The 22,093-nt window shown below is 34.8% G+C and overlaps 6 protein-coding genes across 11 annotated transcripts; 3 read left to right on the forward strand and 3 right to left on the reverse strand.

Moving 5' to 3' along the window:
* Positions 1-1,218: 1,218 nt before the first annotated feature.
* On the reverse strand, positions 1,219-3,748 carry LOC124301908 (gametocyte-specific factor 1 homolog). 2 transcript variants are annotated; one of them, XM_046757483.1, is made up of 4 exons: positions 3,563-3,748; positions 2,519-2,955; positions 2,204-2,368; positions 1,219-1,949 (listed from the first exon to the last, which is right to left on the reverse strand). In XM_046757483.1, the coding sequence occupies exons 2-4, from the start codon at positions 2,840-2,842 to the stop codon at positions 1,728-1,730; spliced, it is 711 nt and encodes a 236-aa protein (XP_046613439.1). In that variant the 5' UTR covers positions 2,843-2,955; positions 3,563-3,748; the 3' UTR covers positions 1,219-1,727. The 2 variants fall into 2 exon arrangements, with proteins under 2 accessions (XP_046613439.1, XP_046613440.1); XM_046757484.1 differs by lacking the exon at positions 3,563-3,748 and adding an exon at positions 3,183-3,231.
* Positions 3,749-3,958: 210 nt separating this feature from the next.
* On the forward strand, positions 3,959-5,328 carry LOC124301911 (DNA polymerase epsilon subunit 4). 2 transcript variants are annotated; one of them, XM_046757487.1, is made up of 3 exons: positions 3,959-4,115; positions 4,500-4,898; positions 4,984-5,328. In XM_046757487.1, the coding sequence occupies exons 2-3, from the start codon at positions 4,656-4,658 to the stop codon at positions 5,122-5,124; spliced, it is 384 nt and encodes a 127-aa protein (XP_046613443.1). In that variant the 5' UTR covers positions 3,959-4,115; positions 4,500-4,655; the 3' UTR covers positions 5,125-5,328. The 2 variants fall into 2 exon arrangements, with proteins under 2 accessions (XP_046613443.1, XP_046613444.1); XM_046757488.1 differs by having other exon boundaries at positions 3,974-4,115; positions 4,570-4,898.
* A 1,056-nt stretch (positions 5,329-6,384) lies between these two features.
* Positions 6,385-11,284, reverse strand: LOC124301902 (dnaJ homolog dnj-5). 3 transcript variants are annotated; one of them, XM_046757466.1, is made up of 7 exons: positions 10,992-11,284; positions 10,616-10,723; positions 8,849-10,395; positions 8,321-8,765; positions 8,011-8,226; positions 7,654-7,883; positions 6,385-7,453 (listed from the first exon to the last, which is right to left on the reverse strand). In XM_046757466.1, the coding sequence occupies exons 3-7, from the start codon at positions 10,381-10,383 to the stop codon at positions 7,333-7,335; spliced, it is 2,547 nt and encodes an 848-aa protein (XP_046613422.1). In that variant the 5' UTR covers positions 10,384-10,395; positions 10,616-10,723; positions 10,992-11,284; the 3' UTR covers positions 6,385-7,332. The 3 variants fall into 3 exon arrangements, with proteins under 3 accessions (XP_046613422.1, XP_046613420.1, XP_046613421.1); XM_046757464.1 differs by having other exon boundaries at positions 10,616-10,859; XM_046757465.1 differs by lacking the exon at positions 10,616-10,723.
* A 23-nt stretch (positions 11,285-11,307) lies between these two features.
* LOC124301903 (uncharacterized) lies at positions 11,308-17,208 on the forward strand. 2 transcript variants are annotated; one of them, XM_046757467.1, is made up of 8 exons: positions 11,308-11,762; positions 12,331-12,613; positions 13,022-13,313; positions 13,358-13,458; positions 14,063-14,269; positions 14,400-14,658; positions 14,791-16,332; positions 16,603-17,208. In XM_046757467.1, the coding sequence occupies exons 2-7, from the start codon at positions 12,338-12,340 to the stop codon at positions 15,306-15,308; spliced, it is 1,653 nt and encodes a 550-aa protein (XP_046613423.1). In that variant the 5' UTR covers positions 11,308-11,762; positions 12,331-12,337; the 3' UTR covers positions 15,309-16,332; positions 16,603-17,208. The 2 variants fall into 2 exon arrangements, with proteins under 2 accessions (XP_046613423.1, XP_046613424.1); XM_046757468.1 differs by having other exon boundaries at positions 13,373-13,458.
* On the forward strand, positions 16,604-16,936 carry LOC124302895 (protein Asterix). The gene has a single exon (XM_046759464.1). The coding sequence runs from the start codon at positions 16,604-16,606 to the stop codon at positions 16,934-16,936; it is 333 nt and encodes a 110-aa protein (XP_046615420.1).
* A 264-nt stretch (positions 17,209-17,472) lies between the features above and the next one.
* Positions 17,473-20,900, reverse strand: LOC124302896 (pelle-like serine/threonine-protein kinase pik-1). Its single transcript, XM_046759465.1, has 6 exons — positions 20,759-20,900; positions 20,586-20,627; positions 20,380-20,500; positions 19,567-20,130; positions 18,844-19,280; positions 17,473-18,599 (listed from the first exon to the last, which is right to left on the reverse strand). Exons 3-6 carry the CDS (start codon positions 20,492-20,494, stop codon positions 18,264-18,266), a joined length of 1,452 nt encoding a protein of 483 aa, XP_046615421.1. The 5' UTR covers positions 20,495-20,500; positions 20,586-20,627; positions 20,759-20,900; the 3' UTR covers positions 17,473-18,263.
* Between the last annotated feature and the right edge of the window lie 1,193 nt (positions 20,901-22,093).

Genomic DNA, 22,093 nt, shown 5'->3' on the forward strand with positions numbered 1-22,093 from the left:
GTCGCTCCGAACTCATGCTCAGTTTATTTTATATATAAGTCTATGGTCAGATAGTTCATTCTTCAAAGAACGGTCGGAATTTAATGCTTATGCTCTTTGAAAATTAAAATCTACACATTACGTTGGTCCCCTGCATCGCAGACAAAAATATCGCTGCGTTCTAACTCTCGAGATCTAGTAGGCCCTGAAAAAACGCGTATTTTGAAACGCTCTGGCCATGAAATTCACTATGCATGCCTAAAATAATCGTGAATAGTTATGTATATAATTATGTAAAAAAGAAAATATTTTATATTACCGTAAAAAAGTTTAATCCAAAGAATATAAAAGATGTAACACCGATTCAGACGATAATCACAGATACGTCAAGTAACAAACATATGTCTATATAAATAGTTTTATAAAAATATTGTTGTTATATACAGTTAGTGACAGTTTGCTCATTGGAATTCCATTGCAAGGAATCAAGCTTGAATTATTGATGCCTAAATAACACCTCTTTTACTCATTGTTCACGGATCAGCTGAATGCTGTAATAATAATCAGAACTGTATCGTATTAATAAAGAATAATTTTTTGACATTTCACATCCAGTGAAGTGTAAAAAGTTATTACATATATAAATGTAATAATAAAATAATTGTTTACAATTTAATTGAATGTAATTAGATCTAAATGAAACTATAGTTTTATTTACATGCAATTAATTAGTTTCTAGTTAACTTACGTAAAAAATTAATTGCGATACATGTACAAAATTAAAGAAACGACAAAGAGTAGAGATTAATCATTTACGAATTTGGGCATACACTTGATTGCATGATTTCATAAAATTGCAATGAATTCAAGGATTTGCAAGATTGAAATATATTTTAAAAGATCTCAATTTTTATTGTCTCTGCCGTAAATCTTTTCAAAATCTGTAAAAACCGCATTATATGCCAGTCAAATTAAGATAACTTCAATAACATTGGGTATTTGTAAAAATCGAAATGTAAACACTGTTATACATACGCGTGAAAGGAGATACCTGTTTTTTTTCGTCCACTTCTTTACAATTATGAGCCTAGCAATATCTCATTTTATTTTATTTCTTTTACTTATTATTTATTACAACAAAAATAATATTTATTACACTGTAGTTACGCTTCTTTGAAGTCAGTATTATGATGTCGTTGAGTTATTTCACATAGGGTATGGAATATGTACAGAGAATAATTATGGAGTAAGCAACGAAGTTTTATATTCCAAATTCAAGTAGATAAACATATTGTAATATCGTAGTGTGTAGTTTTCGAACTTTGCGTATCTGGCATCCAACAGGTCTGGTCCCTTGTAAACTATAATTAAATAGTTTATTTACATGAAAAAATAACGCTACGCAGGTAAGGTTAATGGCAAAATATAAGTATATTTTTTTGTCATATGGATAAATTCATGGTCAATAGGAAAAATTCAATTCAAGTCAAAATTAACATAATTTCCATAAAATCATTGTGCCATAAACGCACGGTTCATTATCATCGCAACACACAGTAACATAACGAAAATACAGAGATAATAACAAATAATAGGAGTGACCAACTACCTAATGATACGAGATCTATGCTACTGACCTTAAGGGTAAGTAAAAACTTGATGAATTTGAAATTTGAATGAAAATAAAATGTAGTCTAAGTGTCGCTCCGAAAATTTAATTCGATCATTGTCAATAAGCTTTTCGCCGTTTAATGTCTACGCTTGCCACGCCCCTTTGGTTGGTACACTACAAAACCATCATCTTGGCCAGATGGTCCTGGTTGAGGTTCAGTATGTAAAGCAGTGCTGCTCTGACCACCTGAACTACCGGCTGCATCACCCCCTGCAGATGACTGAGAGCTGAGAGACTTTGGCAGAGTAGTTGGCTGTCTCAGGGGCTGATCATCAGGAAACTCTTTTTCTTTGGCAGCCTAAATTTTGACTCAAGCTTTATCAATACAGTAGAGTTTCAAATTCACAGTGTATACCAAACACGAAACGAAAAGAAGTTTAAAAAAATTTTTATCCCTCGCAGTAATTACATAATTTTATTATGGAAATTTAGTAGTTTTTTCAAGAGCAAGATTGTCTTGTTCACCGTGTGTTGTCAAAATATTTAGAGGTTAATGCATGACCTTAATTCACGCAGAAGATTAAAAAAAAACCCAAAACAACAACACATTACCTTTGGTTCAACCTTGACAACTGAAATACTTTCATCCAGAGCTCGGAATCTTTGTCGTTCTTGTACTCTAAATTTTTTGCGTTCACTTGGGGTAGCACCAATCAAAGTATGTATTATCGGTGCTTCTGCCACATTGACAGCAGCGTCATATGTCCCACAGTTATCCTATTCCATAATTTATATTACTATAGAAATATAATAAACTTACAATATATACGATGTTTTCCTTACAGAATATTTTGATATTATCGTATCTAAGTTAGAGATAAATAAATATAATCTTCCTCATCTAGGCAAAACAAATTTTCTACCAACATTATCCCAATTCTCTTCACTGTCAGGAAGATCCGGCTCTGGCAGAGATTGTATTGCATGATTTTCATCTTGTGTGATGTACGTGAAATTGTCAACAATTCCCCTGTTCGAGCATGTTTCCAAGTGAAACAGGAATTCTTGTTCGTTCACCAGGTGTGTTGCATTGAAGGGGCATGTCTGCTTTTTAGATAAGGGATAAGCTTTGCGACATTTTGTCAAATGGAATTGCATACGTTTGCGAGCCAGTCTATGAGATGCATTATACGGACATGTCAAAAGACTTTCAGGGTCCGGTCCTCCAGTCAAGGGATGAGATGTTGGCATTGTTTAAATTTATGATTAATATTGTTGTTGTTGGTTTTGTTGTTATTGTTGTTGTTGGTTTTGTTGTTATTATTATGATTTGAAGACCTCGTTACTCAAGGAGCTGCGAATATCTGTAATCAAAAAAGTATATAAAAACAGGTATACTTATATGTTTATGGCAAATAAAGGCGTTGATAATATAACAACTTCAGAGTTTCAAAGAATGATATAAACAATTAGCACAGCGTATTCAGATTGGTCGGAATCTGCGTCACAAAGTGACAACTGCCCAAAAAAAAAATAGTATCTGAAAAACATCAAGTTTCTACTAAACATTAGAGTATATCAAACTTCGAACCTAATGTTTTCAGCATGATATTGAGAGTGCCACATCGCCCACAAATCCTTGCGAACAGTGCAGTTAATCAAATAACAAACTATGCGCATTCGAGATACAAAAATAAAAGATTTATGCTGTAGAGATAGTATTAATTATCAACAAATACGCCATGATAACAAAGGACGAGAAGAAGAGGAGAGCCTTCGCTATCTAGGATCACGATTTCGCAAGCATCTTACGATTAGCACCCTACCTTGGGTGTATTAGAGCACATTACCGTAATATTTCATTTAACCCATATAATATTTTGCTTGAAGATAATTTCAGCTCGATTACCCTCAGTAATGCAATAGATTGATCGTTTTGACAGATGAGATCTTGTTAAAATATTTACTCACCCCGTAAATAACTGCAAAATGATTAATAATTCGGGAGTAAATAGAGGTCACCTCGAATTCAAACACGTTCAACAACTACAACGACACAAGTTTGTTCAAATTTTCTACTTTGAGTAAATGAACTAACCAACAGGACTAGAAATCCCCCCAAAACATAGTTACTTACTTTGTCCAGTGTCGTATGTGAAGAGAGATAGATACACTTTGCTAACCACGGTCTTTGTTGCTAACTATGTAATTTGGCCACATCGGTGGTCGCTGCTGTGTTACCGGAAATGATAGCAGTGTGACGTCGAACGGTACCTGGTGGAAATTTCCAGATGCTAGACACCGGAATCGTTCACACAGCTAGAGTTAGACATCAGTTGTTTGGGTCACCAATTACCGACAGAGAGAAACCTTTACCGATAAAGTATTGAAATACACCGAACAACGGGCATTCTATCGCTCTAATCGAACGAACCGAGGAAGGAGTAATTGTTGGATAAAAGATTTAATTAATTGGCTTACCTATTAAGAATAATCTGGATATGATGACTTGCAGCGTAGATTGGTGAGAGGATATAACGGAATGACTGATTTTAATATATTTGGATACTTTGATTAACTTGGATTTATTTTATAAGTTCAATATTTCGAGTCACAAACAACGGAGTTACCTAGTGTAAGATCTTAAATTAATATGACAAAACGGAGCTGAAAGCTCGCTAGACTTTTGAGCAGAGTAACGTTGTATGAAAAGTTTAAATGCAAAAGGCAAAAGAATTTTACCGCGAGACTGTACCGGAACAAGATGACAAATCTGGTGGTAAAAACCAAGAGGACGATCCGATGATCGGTCGCCGTTTTTATAGATTTCAGTCGTAACCATAACCATAGTGTGTAGAAATATGCGTGAAGCTGCTGACAATACTTTTGTCAATTGATTGCTTCACAGAAAAAGAGTAGCGTTTAGCTCCTAGACGGACGAAATCGTGAAAAATCAATTCTTTTTTGCGATTGCATAGCGAGAAGCTCATCACATCAAACGATCCACTGATCCGTAAGTCGATGTTTGGATCAGTAAATCGAACGTAATACAAATATTTCAAAAATGTCTGAAATGGAAGTGCATGGTTTCATGAGTGAAAATGAATTGAATGAAAGTGCAGTCAGCGAGATAGCTGAACATTCTCAGGATTCCCAAGAAGAAATTGACGGTGTTCCTCATGGTGACGAGGAACAGAAAGAAAAATTGTTAAAACTCCCACTGAGTAGAGTTAAAGCAATAGTGAAACTGGATCCGGATGTAAACTTAATCACTCAAGAGGCTGTATTTCTGATAACAAAATCAGCGGTAATTAGTTAGTCAAATTAAATTTTTCTTATACATTTTCCTAATTCACCTATTCGCAGTTATTGTTAAATTGCATTGCTTGCAGGAACTTTTCATTGACTCCCTAGCGAAAGAGTCCTACAAGTATACAGCTCAGAACAAGAAGAAGACTGTGCAAAAACGAGATGTCGAAATCGCCATTGAAAATGTCGACGCATTGGTGTTTCTAGAAGGAGCATTAGAGTGACTTTGAATCTTTTTTATATTAGCTTTAACACTTGCACGTCACTCATGCGGATGACTAAGATGATTTTATTATTTCAATTGATAGTGTATTTAATGTGAAACAAACATATGTTACATCATGTAATTATTAAGATAAATATTTAAATTCATTAATTCATAGAACAGTTGAAGCTCTTGTAATAACATTTGAAAATATTTTCAATTATCTTTGTGTTATTCAACAAGTTTATTCCGATACCTTGTGATACAGATTAGTTTTTAAACCAAAGTGTCGTAGGAATGAACTGGCTCACAGTAGCCTGGGAAATTTTGATTTTGGAAAGGTTTGAAATAACTGTATTAAGGACAAATAAGGCAGTTTATTTTGTAAAACATTTAAAGGTACATACGAAGTTATTAATCACGTTATTTATTATCATTATTCTTACAATGCTTCAATGCGGATGAAAAAACAAAAAATGATCCAGCGACAGGTAGACATAAAAATAAGTATTGTAAGACTTGGTATAAAGAGTATTTATTTGCTTAGTTATTACATAACGCGTGCCACATTCACTTGATTAGATCATATCAGCTTTAGTTGAATACATATAACATTTCCTCATGTATAGATTTTATCTCCGATATATTTACTTGCACTCAGTTTTCCCTACCCTTATTTCAGAGCTAAAAATGACATGCAGATAGTTATTGGAAAGTACCGGATTTTTATTATTATTATGATAAATTTCGTAAGGCAATTAAAACTGAATGATGCTGGGAAAATAAAATCAGTCTTATTTTCGGACTCTCTGACTAAAGATTCTCTCAGCATATTTAATTGAATTGTTAGTTAGTAACTTATAGAGATCATATACATCCTATTAATAGTCTAAATTGTGAGTTGAGTATGAAAATGAAAAAATCTCAAATGCTGTGTGATGCAGAGAAATATTATATGTAAAGCGTGATTAAAATATTAGTTTTTATTTTTTTTTAAATGCAGATGAATTATCCAGCATTATTTAGTAACAAAAATGTAATAAAAATCATTGCCATCCTAGATCGCAAAACTCAGACCTTGTATGCTACTATTTACTTCAGAGCTTGAAGGTTGGGTATATTTCAACCTACATATTACGTATGTACTACAAGTTTCAATTGGCAATGCTCAGATGAATGGTGGTGCTAGTATTAATCGATATTACTAAAAATTCTTGAGAGAATTTTGATAAGCAAATTCTGGGTGAAGTCACCATGCATAAGTTTGAGATTATTTTTAAAATATGTTCTAATGCACTGAAAGATTCTAATAGCCAGGACATCGGTATGCATGAATGATGTTTCAACAAAAATCACTTACACAGTCCTCAGTTTTTTTTCCTAGCACCTGATGTTATATCGTGTTCAATGAGTATTGCAAATAGCTTCTCAACACTTTATATTCCACAAGCATTTTTCCACATAATTTTAATTATCAATGTATTTTCAATTTCTACTAATGCAATTTCGTTTTGAATTATCAAACAAAATTACACTTTCTATTTATACTGTTTTCGAATCTCAATTTCATTCAACTTTCTGAATTTATCATTGCCTCATGTATTTAACAAACATTAGACAACTGATCAAATCCATAGATGTTAAGTAAAATTAGGGATGTCCTATTACTATTTTGTATCATGTTTCATTGTTAATTCAGTATGTGATCACTTCATGCCGGTACTATTCCAACACAGCCGCATGGTTTTACAACTTTGATTTTCAACATTTGTTAGCATTCAGTTGAAACATTACCTGTATTGGGCAGAGTTGACGAGCCAAACTTTTTAGTAGTACATATTTAATTCTGTATTCTATTACAGATCACTACTAATTCTAAGATTGGCTCGTTTTAATCACCCACACACATTGGTACAAAGTATTTACTCAATGTATGATTATTGTTGATTGATAATAAATTCGTCATTAATTCACTGTAGAAACAAGATGCAGTGGTTGAGTAAAAGTGGAATAAAATTAGTCATTTCCGAGAAACGATTTTAAAAAAATGGAAAAAATCAACATTAAATGATTATAAAATTGTGGGATAATATTTTTTCTCTGTAAATACAACCCAGAGTTCAGGGAATAAAGTGTGAGATTGTTCGTGTACATTTATGTATGTATATTAACCAGCAGTTACACAGGATGCATTTCTAGAAGACAAAAAATCTCTTATCACTCAGGTTCACTTCTTGCGTTTAGTTTTACGTCGACGATTATCACTCTTTGGATCTCCGGTTGCCGATGCACTCCCTGATTTGCTGTGATTGTATAAATTATTCAGAAAATCTTCGAAATCTGCCTCGCTGCAAAATAATTTTCCATTTGATTAAGTAATTATATCAACTTCTTTAAACTGTACTACAGAAAGTAATACTTTCATTGTTGTTTCAAGATACAAAATTAGCAATGATTTTAAATTCAAATCATTCTCCTTCGAATTTTATGGCCTGGCTGATGTTAAAAAATGTAGTATTTTTTTTGATAATATGAATTACGGGTGTACCTTGTGTTAGGATCCACTTGCTGACGCTTTTTACCTCCATTAGTTGTTTGCGGCGGAGGTCTTTGCCCTAAAACAATTCTGTACTGAACGCTATGTGTATTGGCTCTCAGATGTTTCAAGTTTCCAGCCTGACAAGCAGCCCACTCTGTAACATCATATACCGCACCTTCCATACAGGCATAATAATTCCATAAAAATCCCATTATCCGAGACTCTGCCCAAATATCTCCCTGAAGAAAAGCGTAACTAATGAAATTGCTTTAACTTGAGAAATTTTCGTATTTTGTATGAATTGTCATACCAAGGTTAACAAATGAAAAATTCAGATTGAACGTATCGCATGAATGAAATATGTACCTCCTTTGCACTGTGCCGTATTTTGCACTGAGCACAGAATCGAGCAGCATAACATGGCCGATGTGTTGGAATGCGTTTATGCCTATGACCACAGTTTGTACATCTTATTGTGTTTGCAGCCTGTTCCATTTTTCGATGCAACTGAGATAGTAGATCGCTCAGCTCACCCCAGGCTGCTTCAACTTGTCTAGTTTGATCAAATGCCTGTCTACGTTCCTGAAAAATATACAAATACTTTTATTTCTTAAACTCACAACAGGAAACAAAGATGTATGACTCATTGTGAGACCTGAATATTTTACAAACTTACCGGTTCACCAATGATGTCGAAAGCATGAACTAAAATTTTAAATGCTTCCTCTGCCCCTGGCTGGTTATTTTTATCAGGATGAACTAGAAAAGCTTGTCTCTTGTAATATTTTTTAATGTCATCATCAAAGCAGGTTGGTGTGACACCTAATATACTGTACGGGTCTTTCCCTTTGCAAGCCAGTAATCTCTTCATAGCTTCTTCGCCAGTACTAGGCAATGCAATGTTTGCTTCTAACCCACCAGGAATCCAATTAGTGTTCTCTTCTTGCTCCTCTTTCTTTTTGGATTTTAATTTGTCCCAAAACGCAAATCTACTCCATCCAATCCAGCTGTCTAATCGTTTTCCAATTGCATTTAAGAACTTTACTTTTGAGAATGTGCCAGCTACATAGACCCACGAGTATTTCAGATATATAAGCATGTAAAACCAAGCACACTTTCCCCTGAAAAATAAAGAGATGAGTAGTAAGCTTTATCAGATTCAAATACCCGTGTATTCAATTATATCATATTTCAAATAACCTACAATTGGGCAACTAGGTTTGCGCTCATGCTGACAACATCGGAGATTAAATGAAATAGCCAGTAAAAAATTTTCAATCCAATTTTGCTCCATCGAAAAACGTGCTTATTCAAGTTCCTGCACAAATCTTTGACCGGTGATTCTCTGCTTTCTCTCTTCCTATTTCTGTACCCTTTTTTGATCTGCTGAGTTTTCTCTGCTTGGGATCTTTTGATGGATTTTTCCTTAGTAATTTTCTTATCATCTTTTGCAGATTTGTTATTAGCTTGTTGATTTTTCTCTATTTTATCGAGCGAAACAGTTTGACTTGAAAAATTTATTGTTGTCAAATTATTATTTATTTGTATCGGACGTTTTTGAATATTTGGAGCACATTTTGAGCTACCGTTCTGTATTTTTGTATTATTCAATGTCTCATTTTTATCACCTTTCTTAAAGATCTTGGAACTTTTCTTTTTCTCGATATTTTCAGATCTGTCAAACGTGTTCAATTCGTGAGATTCTGTTTGTGAACCCAGATTATCTAGTGACACCCAGCGTCTAGGTAAATTTGAATTATTCTTCTCTAAAACTTTTTTGGGAACTTGGATTTTAGGTGAGTTATGGTCTTCGCTACCCGAAGAATTTTGTCTCTTTAACACAGCTGGCTTGGTTTTGTTCTTTGCACTTTTAATTGAATTCTTTTTCACAGTAGTTTCAATTTTTGGCTTAGTAGCTGGCGGAGTCAACGGGGGTGGAGGAGTTGGTGCAGATTTGGTCAAAACATCAGAATAGGAGGGTCGCATTGGCCTTACCTCTGCCACCATTCTCGGCTTTTTGTGATGAATATCCTGTAAGTTTCTAGGTAATTCTTCAGTTTCTCTAATCTCTGGCGTGCTTTGCGGTACTGGTGTAACATTTGGCGAGCCGCCAAAAGGACTGTAAGTACCAGATTGATTTGGCACCCAATTTCCAACCAAGTTATCGATCAATTGTTTCCCGTTAGAGCTTTGCGGAGTCAAGTTAGGAGATATCGGCATTTGCCGTTGGTCACCAAACAGGCCATATTCGCGATCCGCATTATGAGAATTGTAAGACGTCAAGGTATTCAATTGACGTTGTTCAGCCATTATTTGCGTGGGGTTTCTATAAATCACATTAATGTAATTCCCACCACCGACGTCAATCGTTCCGACCAAATTATTATTCTCATTCAAACCCAAATGATTAACCGGTTGTGGTGGAAAATACATGGGGTCAGGCGACGGTGGATCATACGGAGGTATCTCTGGCATGTAGATTGGCGATGGAATAGGATTCATTGGCTGCCTACCAGGTTGCGCAGACAGCGGAGGCTGGTTAGTCAAATAGTGTCGAGCTTGTCCAGGTGTGTAATCACCCCAACCGTGTGGTGGTTGTACAGTAGTTTGCGAAGGAGGAGTTACGCCAAACTGGACATATTGTCCTGCAGAATTTTCCAAATCTGCCGTCATAGATTCAATTATTTTATCCAAAGACATTCGCTTGCAGCCTGGCGCATGCTGCTCTTGTTCCGCCATTTCATTGGCTATCTGCAAATTCAAAATTTTATTGTGATGAATAAAGCAATCAACCTCAGAGTCGAAAAAATACAATATTCAATTTCAGAGGCAGGAAACGACTGCTGAAAGCTACATCAAGCTAAACAACATTGATTAGACAAAAGCATGATATGCCGTTATCCAGCTCTTGTAACTAGTGTTAAGTAGAAGTGCATCGCAGATTCAGGACACAGCAGAAACAGGGACTAACCAGAATTTTGCTCAACGTTGCGTCAAATCACACACAGCTCATTGAAATTAGTTGGCTTCGGAAGAGATGGTCGTTGGTATTGGAATATTTAGGGGGTTTATACTATTGCTGGAATAAATGGGTTGTGGTTGGTCAATATGTGGCACCTAACCAAACTTGCGGATCGCGTTCTTCGGGTGAGCTCAAAAGGTCCAGGGTACCCCGTGCGAGAGCAGCAGGTGAATGCGAAGGAGGACTTTGTTTGCTGTAGCAGTATCGGAATGCAGTTGCATTCGGAAAAAGTTTGAATTACGGTATATCGATATCTTCATAACCTAAAATATTCTCAATATGTGACGGAGAGTACTGAGTAAAATTATGTAAGACGATTGCTTACGTTTATACTGCGGGAAGTTTATCTGTTGTGTACATCAGGCACAATCACTGATCACCCGACACATTTATCGCGTCGTAAAATATTTGGCATTATTATAAATAGAATACACAAAACTATTTTACGTGACGCGCGTACCATGAGGTTCGCGCAAGATCGGCCATTGTGCTCTCCGAACACGGAGAGATTCAACGAACGATAATGATACAGACCGTGGAGGATTTACAGACCCGCGTTTTTGCTCTCTCCCTTTTTTTCGCCGCTTTTCCTACCCACGGGCGTTCAGATGAGGATTTCTTAAAACCAGTTCTGTTCCGTTCCTCCATGAAGGAAACGCACGGATCCTATTGGCCGCGGTTCATATTTTAAACAACAATTTTCGGCAACGGGTACCGAATAGAGCATGAGAAGTGTATATTTCATGGAGACTATACAAGGAACACGAACTTCATGTGTACAAATCGTTTCCCAAAATGAGAGGGCCTATATAGTATAAGTGCCGAAACTAGTCGGCGGGGAGCGGAGTATAAGGCGGCAGTGAAAACTTACTACGAATCACATTGCAAGATCATCGATTAGTCGAACTTGGGCATCCCGGCAACCAATTACACTCTGGTGCTAAAGAAACCTAATGTGTATGATTACTGTTAACAAGTTTTTTCAATTCACGCATTTCAGTTCTCACTCCTTGTATAGTCTCATGTGTATATTTTATAAACACGTCTGACATAAGGTACACGAGTATCTTCGCCGGAAAAGTTATAACTGAACGAAAGTCAAGTTTCATACATTTTCATCAACAAGTTGAATATTCATCAATCTAGAATAAAATTCCGTAACGTAAAAAGGTTTTCTCGTACCCATTTTTATACATTTATTAGGCACTGAGGGGTTAACTGTTGTTTTCACGATGGATAGGTATTTTCGTTCTCGTCTAAAATTTACTGGAATTTAGTTTTGGTACAAAGATACGTGAATCGCTTGCTTAGTGCTTGGAATTAAATTCATCATTGCTTTGATGTTCAAATCCCAGCTCCACAGTATTTAATTTTTTCCAATTCTCATCAGTAAAAATTTAGATATCAAACAGTTGTCTTAGATCTTTCACAGAGCCACATCACCGAAACAATTGATGGTATTCCGATAAATCTAATATAAATACTCAATCCTATTATGTGAAGGCTCTGGATATATTATTAATTTTATTATGTTTTCAAATGCTAAAAAATGCACTGTGAATCTTATAAAAGTATTTGTCTTCTTGATATTTCTTCAATTTTATTACCTCTGCAAACAAATCTATGATGTTAAATTTATAATTAGCATGTTGAAACGGATTTTCAGCTGTGATGGAGCAAGTGCAATGGTCAACGCCAAATAAAAGTGATATAAATCGACACGTGTCGCCAATAGAAAGTCCCCGTAGTCTGAGGACTCCTGTAAAACAATATGAGTCTAAACATAAACAAACTGCATATCAGAATAGCACTGGTGGTTTTACTGTTTTGCCAAATCACATCACTCCACCGTCTGGGATCACAAAGTTCATAGCAAAGAACCCGTTCGAAGCAAACCTCACTAATAGGCTACATTTATCTGTGATTAGTCCCACCGTGTTTACTCAGGTATTTACATTCAATTTTTATTTTGGCTGATTTATTAATATCAGATATGACATTTGTACACAGCGCTAACCATTAAACTGAATTGAATGATGTTCTTTCACTAATGGAGAAATGGTATGTTATCGTAGTCTATTTTTTGTAACATCTCTAACGGGAAGATCGACCCCGCGTACCGAAGAGGATGTGCGACGCGGCTGATTCCTTAACAATTACCAAACTCTTAGGTAACGTATAGCTGGTAGGTAATGAACATTACCTGACAGTTTTCAACGTTGCCTAACGGTTTTTGCAGTTGAGAGGCATCAGGTGTTTCGGTCGTACTTTTTAGTGCACAAAGTCAACCTTCTTATGTATATGTTACAAAAAAATATTCTCAACATCTTGCTAACTGTTGTAATGCTCAAGCAGGTTTCTAGTCCGGGACAAGACTCGCCCAACTTCATGTGGAGCGTTGAAGAACTGGCTCTTATTAAACCAGCTCGGATAGAAGAATCTCCTGTTCAACAATTCCATTGTTCAGATCCTGAGATTGAGATTAAAGCGCAGGCTGCTATTGATAAATTTTTTCGTGAAAACAAAATATTCCCAAGTCCATGGGATTCCAAGCGGAAAGACTTGAAAAAAATTGAAATTTCGACACCCACAAGGCCTCAAGAAGACTTGAACAGCACAAGAGATTCTCATAAAGCAAAAAAAGATAGTAAGTTGTGCATATTTTTAATTACAAATACCAGTTAGTCAAAGTTCATTTACTTACAGGCTGGACACAAACTCTACTTTCTTTACCTCCTGATTTACCCAAGGATTTAGAGGAAGCTCTGAAGCCATACTTCACATTTACACAGGTAGTTTGAATCACGATCTTATGATGTAAATTTATTTATTACACATAATCATGTTTAGTTATATACACTTAGTAATTAATTATTACAACAATTAAAATTATAGCAGTACAACAGTTATAATTATATTTCCAAAATTTCCTTCAACTTTCTCTACGGGTCATTTAGATTACAGAACGCTTCTGCGAGTTCGTGTACTAGTAAGATATATTATAAACTTTTTCATTTGAGTTATCTCTGTCATATACAGTCACGATTATAACTTTTACATTCATATGTGTTCCAACATAGTTCTGTGAATGTCTGATGTCCGTTCTTGTGGTCAAACCATTCTTAGTAGAAAATGAATCGTGATGTATACTCTGTGGTTAACTATTATCAAGTTATGAAAGCCTTTTATAGATATGGACCTTAAATAATATCAAGAGACACAATTCTTCATTTCCAAGCATTTAAAAAAAAGAACATTGAGAAAAGAATTTTGCATTATTTCAAACTACGTTAAGGTTGAAAAGGAACTGAATTACTGCAGTAAAAGCTGCAAATTTACCTGTCACCATTATCGTTAAATTCAAATTTGTAGTTTACGAACTAATTATAATTCCAGGAGCAACAGCAAGTCGAAAATGATGAGGCTAATTTGAGCAATAGTTCTCTACGCAGAAAGTTGTTTTTCAATCACGATGATAATCTTGAAGATGATCAGTATAGTTTGATGTCACTTTCACCTGTACAATCCCACGGTTTAATGAAATTAGGTGTTACTTGTAGCCCCACTCAAAGTGGCATGCTCTTAGAAGGATTACCTCTGAAGGTATTCACTAATTTACTATATTATATTTTATAATCACAATCTTTCGTTGGTGTGTAAAACATCATGTGATATATATTCGAAAAGCTATCATTTATACAAAAAGCTATTCACTATTTTTCAAATTTTACAGAGAAGTTCACGAAAACTTGAGCGTGATCACGGTACACCAATAGCTAGCGCCAGTAATTTATCACCTCCGAGTATCTCTCCAATTGGTAATAATAATAGTAACATCTCATGTCAAAGTATCAGATCTCGAGTATCTCGTTCTGTGGCTAGGCTAGATTTTACGACTGACATGAGCATCGAGGCTTCTGTGACTGAAGAGAAAAAGACTGACAAAGATGACGAGCATAATGATTCAATGTTTAGTTATCGGTCAACTTTAGGTATATATTAACCATCAATCATTAATAATATATTGTACAATGATTTCACTTTTGCTGGAGATGCATACATTTTGTATTAGTCCGTTTGCATAGCTAAATGAGGATCTAATACCTTTTTCTTCTGTTTGCAAGGTGCTTCTATGCTGTGCACCAAATTGAGTAGCTCTACTGAAGACATAGATAAATTTGTAGAACCACAGAAATTGAAAAATCAGACAAAACCGAATGAAACTATCGAGATGATACTATTAGGGGATGAGACAACACAAGTTGAATATGAAGATCGAATTACGGAAGATTCCTCTCTCACTCATCGTCAGCAAAAGGAAACTGTGAATCGTTTAAAGTTAGCTGCGGATTGGTGCAAATTGCATTCCAACGAGAGTTATGCGTATCAGAACAACACATTTGCAGGAATTTCAGGGCAGCAAAGTACTTTTAATTTTGCTCAAGATACTGGCTATCAAACTCAAAGTATGAATAGTACCAGTATGCACGAAAATGCCAATGCTTCTCCAACTAAAAGCAACATCCGATGGGACGAAAGAATTTTGACACATGATGACGAAATGCACATGTCCGATTGGAAAAGAAACATACAAAACATATACAGTTCAACTCCGTCAAAGAATCAAAGCAGAGACAATTGAATTTATAGATATGTGTGAGGTTCTACACGAAGTATTGAATGTAATGTGCATAGTTTTATTTTGCATGGCATTTATTGATGTATATGTGAAACAGGCATTTCGGCAACAATAAGATAACAAAGTTTGGCGATTAGGACCTGCATATTCGCCATATGATATAAATTTTCAAATACCGGTAATTAGTATAGAAGTTTATTATGTGTTTGTAAAAAAAATTCGATTATTGATTTGTGTAAATGTTTATAAATTGTGAAATCATATGACTGCCATATTAGTTGGTTAAGTTTCATACTATTTAGAATAGTAAGGCTACTCTAGTATTATTCATCTAATTGACCAGTATTTCCTGCCACAAAATTAAGTTAGGTATAATTGTAATCAAAATGTTTTACACATTTTGTAGAATTCTTGAAGTGGATACTTTCTACTCCAAAATGATGAACTTCGACTGCAATACAATTGAAGTTTCAATTTCTTTCAGTTTCTTTACCCTAAATAGGGACTCCATGCCAAGTAACATTATATGTGAAATTGAGCTACAGAAATTTGATTTTATATAATAGTGCCAAAAGAAACAATTTAATAATTTAGTGTGACATGTTAATACAAGTAGAAATAAAAATATATATACAATAAAACTTACAACTACCCAATATAGTGGAAAATTATCATTAATTCATTAGTCTCAGAGTAAAAGAGTTAAAAAACCTTTCAACCATATAACATCATTATTGTATAAATACATCAAGGATGAGTATCTCGTAGGTATGTGACATACAAATATCAGATATCTCACACCGTCACTAAACAGTAAACACAACGCGATCGTAGCGCCATCATTCTCGATCCTACTCATCTCTGCTTTCGACATCGTGACACGAAAGTTGACGACAGTCGCTATCGAAGATCCTCTCAGGCTCATTTCTGCGTATTATTTAAAGTTCAAACCTGTTGTCACCACAAATTGTCTATTTCATTATTGTATTTTGTAATATTCAACAAACGAATTTCATTAGAAAAATACGTAAGTGAAGTCTGCTGGTAATTTTCTGACTTAAACATCGATTGCCCTCAATCAGTAATTTTAGGTTACACTGGAAATTTTTAATGAATCATCTACGTGCTATGATTAACCTGATTTATTCAACGTTTTTTCTGATAATCGGTTTACGATATCTCAAGTCTTTTCAATGATAAAACAAGCTAAGCGATTGCAGTATGTTGGAACCTAGCAAACTGAATTCTGTATTCTACAAACGTGATCGAAGATTTATGCATAAACTATAAATTTCAGAATGAACAACTCTTCTGATCCTCGTCGTCCCGATAAGGAAGTTCGATACAAGCCGATAGTATCAAATAGCCAGGCTCAGCCAGGAGATGATTTGACGCCAGATTATATGAACATTTTAGGAATGATATTCAGTATGTGTGGCTTGATGATGCGACTTAAATGGTGCGCCTGGGTCGCTCTTTACTGTTCATGCATCAGTTTCGCCAATTCCAGAGCGAGCGACGATACCAAACAAATTCTAAGTAGTTTTATGCTCTCTATTTCGGCTGTTGTTATGTCCTATCTTCAAAACCCACAACCAATGAGTCCACCCTGGGCATCTGCGATGCAGTAGTAAGTTGTAGGATATTTTCACTTTGTTGTATTGTGAAAATTCTCATTCTTCAAATTTGCAATAACGTCTATTAAGGATCCACTGTACTGGTTGATCTGTCATTCCACAATGGTGTACATAATAGTTGATCAGACAAGACTGCTAACTAATAAGTTTATGCCATCTTTGTACTATTTGTATTGGATCACAACTATTAATACTATGGATTAGCTGTGCAAACTTGATCATCACTGGTATCAAATAAAACTTTTAATCAACTGTTATGTTCTGAATGATGAGTTCAATGATGCTTCTTAGTTTCGATTTATCTTCCAAATTATTACTATAAGATGTTGAGTACGGTCGAAGTTTTTCATACTAAATATGACTGAGAAAATTTGTACTCAACTTTTTCTTCCTTGTAAAATGTGATCAGTTTATGATTCATCTAGCTTTTCATCATATATATGATGATACTGATTTCAAAGGTTGCGCTTTTTATGATTTTTGATGAGTTTGAGTTTGAAGTTCGTGATTTCATAATATGATTTTTGGAATAGATTTATTACCATCTTTAATAACTGAGATTAATGTACGTATATCGTTCGTAATATGTTACATTAATTGAATTGTACACTTACGATTATAAATTTCCATTCAAGTAAAATATTGTAATGATTATGGATTTGGTAGTATATTGGTATAAAAAATTCATTAGGCATCAATAGATGCTGCTATACATTTACAGTGTATAAACATTCGATTGTAGAGTCATAACATAATAAATTAGAGTACAAGTATCGACCAGACTGGTGAAGTCTGATAGGTTCAACTGTTTTTTTTATAGATTATATATGAAATAATTTGGAAAATCTCTATTAAGCTTCAGATTGCTATTTAAAAACACCACTTCAAACTCGATTTCAATTTTCACCAGAAAATGAAATTCAAATATATATTTTTTATCAGTCAATCAGTCCATTTAGGCCCTAACGAAGACTATAAAAATAGATAATCTTTATGACTTATCTTTACAACGCATCTTTTGATATGACTAGTGACTATCCCATGAATGAGGATGGATATTGAAAGCTTTAATTACAGGACTTTGTAAACTTTCAAAACGGCCAAAACATAAAATTACTCTTCCATTTTCCAAGTTGATAGTAAATAATCTTAATCTGCATTCAGAGTACTTTGACATGGTGTAATTGTATAACATAAATATACCATATTGAAAATGTAATGAGGTATATGGCCTTATACTTATTAACATAACTTTTGTAGATCTGTCTCAGAGGTAAAAAATGATGAAATGATATATTTTTTTTCCCATGTGAGATTATTTTCATTGTAATTCATCGAGTTCTTGAAGGACTGACTCTACATCTAATCTATCTTCAGGCTTTCTTTGGGAGCAGCGTTTTCCTAAAGTAATCAGTATTTTGTACACTTCTTCGTATGCCGTTTCCACACCAAGATCATTCAAAAAAGGTATGTATATTCCATCCTCATTGTCTACCATTCCCTTCAGAATCTTAATGGTTCCATCGTATGCTATCTTGCCAGTGGCTAGTTCAATTAATACAATACCATAACTGTACACATCAACTTTAGTCGACAGCTTTCTACTGTGGACAAAATCGTCTGGTAAATGAGCTGTTGTAACGCTGATTCTGCTCGCCTGTGAAAAGTAATTTAGTTAATTCAAAGTTGAAAAATTTCATGTTCAAGAAAGTAGAAGATGCTGTATAATTTTATCCAATCTTAAGATTTAAATAAAAAAATCCATGAGAATCACTCTTCTGTGATTGTCCATCAGAGAATTTCAAGGCTGCATGCAATAGATAGGTACTGTTGAAATCAAAAACCACTTTGTTCAGAGTCCTTAAACAAATGACTATTGACAATGATTGAATTTTATTTACTTTCATGTTATCCTTTTCGAGTTGTTCGGCTAATCGAAAATTCCCAATTTTAGGTTTAAAATTCTTGTCCAAATAGATGTTAGCGCTCTTGATGTTGCAGTGAATAAGTGGCCTTCTCCCACCAGTGTGCAAAAATAGTATGCCTTGAGCGATACCCTTAGCTATTACATGCCTTTGTAGCCAAGTAAGAGGAGTTTTTTTCTTTTTCCTCTCAAGTTGGTTTTTCAATGTATCATTTTCCATGAGTTGATACACCAGACAAGGCATTTCCCTGGCCATGCAGTAAGCAAATAGATTTATGATATTATCATGCCTGTACACATTCAAAATCTCCATTTCCTTCAGCAACTGTTGCCGTTGTATATTGTTGTCCTGAATATTGTCAGCTAACCATTTGTCCATCCTTTTAATTGCTACCAGTCTATGATTCAATTTACCTGGAGGTAATAATATTCACATGAGACGTTCATTATACTGGTCGCTAAAATTTACACCTGAGCAATTCTTAGAAATAAATGCATATTTTTGTGCCCAACGTCAATTCATTCGTTGCTTTATTCGAATCGATTCTGAGCGATGCCATTAAATATTATCAAAAACATATTCTCAAAATTGCATGATTAAAAAAAAATCTGCAGGGGTGGGCATATCCAGTCTGATTGAAATAGAAACAATCTATTTTAAAAGAGATCACAAAAAAATCGAATACTAAGCATTCCTCACCTCTAAACACTGTTCCGAAACTACCTTCACCTAGTACAATTTTCCAACCCATCGTAGCCACTTTCAAATCCTCAAACGGAACTTCGAACATGGTTGATTCGACTGGTAAGAATTTCTTATTAATATGTTTCGAGGTTCCAGCTTCTGCTACTTGGACCGACGAATCGTTGGATAATGAGAAAGTGGAGAGATTGTTTAATAGTTTTGTTGTATCTCTGTCGTTCTCAAGTTCAGAAATCAAAAACTTTTTATTTTTAGAGACAGCAGGCTCAATCTGATTAAAGTTTTGCGAACCGATCTTAGAATCTTTCGAATTTAAGTTTCTTCCCTCGTATCCGGAAATGATATCAGCATTTTCTTTTCCCTTATCTATCAGGTTGTGGTTCTCTTTGCTAACAAACTTTTTCAGCACATCCATCAATCTGTACTCATGCATTTTGTTTAGTATACAATATAAATCTATTATCCTGGGACATTCGCGACTCCACACAGTCAGTAATGCATCCATTGGATTGTTTTCGGATCCACATTGCCGTTTAGTTTCGCTGTCACATTTTATATGATCTGTTGATCGTTGAAATTGATATTAAAAATAGTTAGTTTAATTCTCTCTTTCAACATTAATAACTCAATAATTATAATCCTTGTTTTGTGAATTCATTCAATTTACGGTTTTTTACTCAATATAACTACGTGCGTGAATTCTTCTCAAGGATAAATTATAAATCCTTACAATTAGTCTTTCCAAATTGAAAATTTTGTCTGCGAGAACGTTTCAAATTAAAGGTAATTATAAACGTCATAACAATATACCTGCAAAGTCCATCCATTTCCCGCTCTGCTTTAAACTTTTGCACAGTTCGTCACGTGGTTCAGACGGCAATTGATAAACGAAAACTATCTCGTCGTGACAACGATTCCAATCCATTTTACGCTGCTGGTAATGAAAAATATCTAGAGACTGACGGCAATAATGTCAGGTGATAAAATCACTCAGTACATTGTTGGTAGATACAAACGTTGATATTTTATCGAAGAGTTTCCTGGTGTGAGTTGTCTTCCTGGAATTTCCGTGACGTACAACAAATGAATATAGAAATAGTGCAGAACGTCCAAATGACGATCAATTTGATATCTGCGAATATACAATAGTATTCAGTAAGTTATGCGAAATTGTTATAAAACGATTCACGGTAAATCTGATGAAGTGTTTGCGTGGATTTCCTCGATATTCGCGCGTTTCTTTTCACACGATGTCTTTTCCACTTGTTGCCTTGTTGCGCAGCGCATGTAATAATATCATTTTCTTCCACAAGATGCCTCTGATCACACGATTTCATAGCAACCACTCATAATTAACCACTGATTCAAAATCAGCGGATCAAGTATGCTCGCTGACCGTTTTAATTATTCGGTAAAAAATTGTGGTCCAACTGATATTGATATGCTATACTGTTGTCTGTTTGGAAGTGGTTATGAGAGTGAATATATAAAACGTTGTTCAATAATTTGTTTATTTATTCTTGGTTATGTCTTGTAATAAGTGGTAATATAAAAGGCGCCTTTTTTGTTTGATAGACGTAATTTATTTATTTGTGATATTCAGTCTTTATTTTAAATTGCGATCAGACCATGGATTGGATTCTGTCTTGATTTTGGAGATGGATTAATTTTACTGACTTCTTATTCACTGACCGACATTATCTGTCATGTCGTTGCACAAGACACGGATACTTAAAGTGCATTTTCATTATGCGCATTTGTAAATCCTTAAACTTAGTTTACAAATATCGTCCTTAAAGTAATTATTTCTAACATATACGTAGAATAAATAGCCGTGGGTCAAAAAGTGTAGCAATTATAACAACGATCCAACACACTTTAGTTCAGTGCGTGATTTCAGCAAATAAACAAAATGTGCACTTAATACTGATCTGGCGCTGAAAATACGATAAAGTAATTAAGGCCAAACAGGTTCCGAATGAAATTCGGAGTTGCCTCGAGAGCCTGATTCATCGAAGGTCAAGTATCACGGTTTCCAACTCTTTTTATCGATTACCCTGCAGCATGTCGATACGACAATTATACTCACAATCTGTATTATTTCCATGAACCATTATAAACTTCAAGTTTTTCAATCGGTATAATTTCATTGCAATTTTATGGTAAATTCATTACCATTAAGACTCAAAACACATTGGGGAATTGTTGTGTACATCGCAATACAGGATTAATTTTGAAAACGTAGTATCGGCGGTGAACTTGGAGGTGAAAAAAAATTTGTTGAACTACAAACTATTTTCAATATTGCTAAATATTATGCGTCAAAGGCGAAGGAATTATTTTCAGAAAAAGTCGATAAGAATTTAGCTGGGTGTAACCTTGATATGCTGCTTGTGAGTGAAGCATAAGTCAACTAGGTACAGTATTCGTTCTGAAAGTATAACGTTAATCCATCATGCCAGTAACTCATGAACAATAAGCTATGATAGCTATGGGCCTAATCGCGTAACGCGCAAAATTTTTT

Source organism: Neodiprion virginianus, chromosome 4 (genome assembly GCF_021901495.1).
Source record: "Neodiprion virginianus isolate iyNeoVirg1 chromosome 4, iyNeoVirg1.1, whole genome shotgun sequence".
Classification (NCBI taxonomy): Eukaryota; Metazoa; Arthropoda; class Insecta; order Hymenoptera; family Diprionidae; genus Neodiprion; species Neodiprion virginianus.

What these genes read in the sequence shown, in the direction of transcription:
- LOC124301908 (XM_046757483.1), bottom strand. Translation starts at nt 2,842, where the DNA reads ATGCCAACATCTCATCCCTTGACTGGAGGACCGGACCCTGAAAGTCTT. An exon ending in GTGAAGAGAATTGGGATAAT is followed by an intron (nt 2,369 to 2,518) that starts GTTGGTAGAAAA and finishes ATTATGGAATAG; the next exon opens with GATAACTGTGGGACATATGA. An exon ending in TTGTCAAGGTTGAACCAAAG is followed by an intron (nt 1,950 to 2,203) that starts GTAATGTGTTGT and finishes GTCAAAATTTAG; the next exon opens with GCTGCCAAAGAAAAAGAGTT.
- LOC124301911 (XM_046757487.1), top strand. Translation starts at nt 4,656, where the DNA reads ATGTCTGAAATGGAAGTGCATGGTTTCATGAGTGAAAATGAATTGAAT. An exon ending in TTCTGATAACAAAATCAGCG is followed by an intron (nt 4,899 to 4,983) that starts GTAATTAGTTAG and finishes CATTGCTTGCAG; the next exon opens with GAACTTTTCATTGACTCCCT.
- LOC124301902 (XM_046757465.1), bottom strand. Translation starts at nt 10,383, where the DNA reads ATGGCGGAACAAGAGCAGCATGCGCCAGGCTGCAAGCGAATGTCTTTG. An exon ending in TCGACATCATTGGTGAACCG is followed by an intron (nt 8,227 to 8,320) that starts GTAAGTTTGTAA and finishes TATATTTTTCAG; the next exon opens with GAACGTAGACAGGCATTTGA. An exon ending in CAAGTGGATCCTAACACAAG is followed by an intron (nt 7,454 to 7,653) that starts GTACACCCGTAA and finishes ATTATTTTGCAG; the next exon opens with CGAGGCAGATTTCGAAGATT.
- LOC124301903 (XM_046757467.1), top strand. Translation starts at nt 12,338, where the DNA reads ATGGAGCAAGTGCAATGGTCAACGCCAAATAAAAGTGATATAAATCGA. An exon ending in CATACTTCACATTTACACAG is followed by an intron (nt 13,459 to 14,062) that starts GTAGTTTGAATC and finishes TTATAATTCCAG; the next exon opens with GAGCAACAGCAAGTCGAAAA. An exon ending in TAGAAGGATTACCTCTGAAG is followed by an intron (nt 14,270 to 14,399) that starts GTATTCACTAAT and finishes CAAATTTTACAG; the next exon opens with AGAAGTTCACGAAAACTTGA.
- LOC124302895 (XM_046759464.1), top strand. Translation starts at nt 16,604, where the DNA reads ATGAACAACTCTTCTGATCCTCGTCGTCCCGATAAGGAAGTTCGATAC.
- LOC124302896 (XM_046759465.1), bottom strand. Translation starts at nt 20,494, where the DNA reads ATGGATTGGAATCGTTGTCACGACGAGATAGTTTTCGTTTATCAATTG. An exon ending in TTTCGGAACAGTGTTTAGAG is followed by an intron (nt 19,281 to 19,566) that starts GTGAGGAATGCT and finishes TATTACCTCCAG; the next exon opens with GTAAATTGAATCATAGACTG. An exon ending in TCGAAAAGGATAACATGAAA is followed by an intron (nt 18,600 to 18,843) that starts GTAAATAAAATT and finishes TACTTTTCACAG; the next exon opens with GCGAGCAGAATCAGCGTTAC.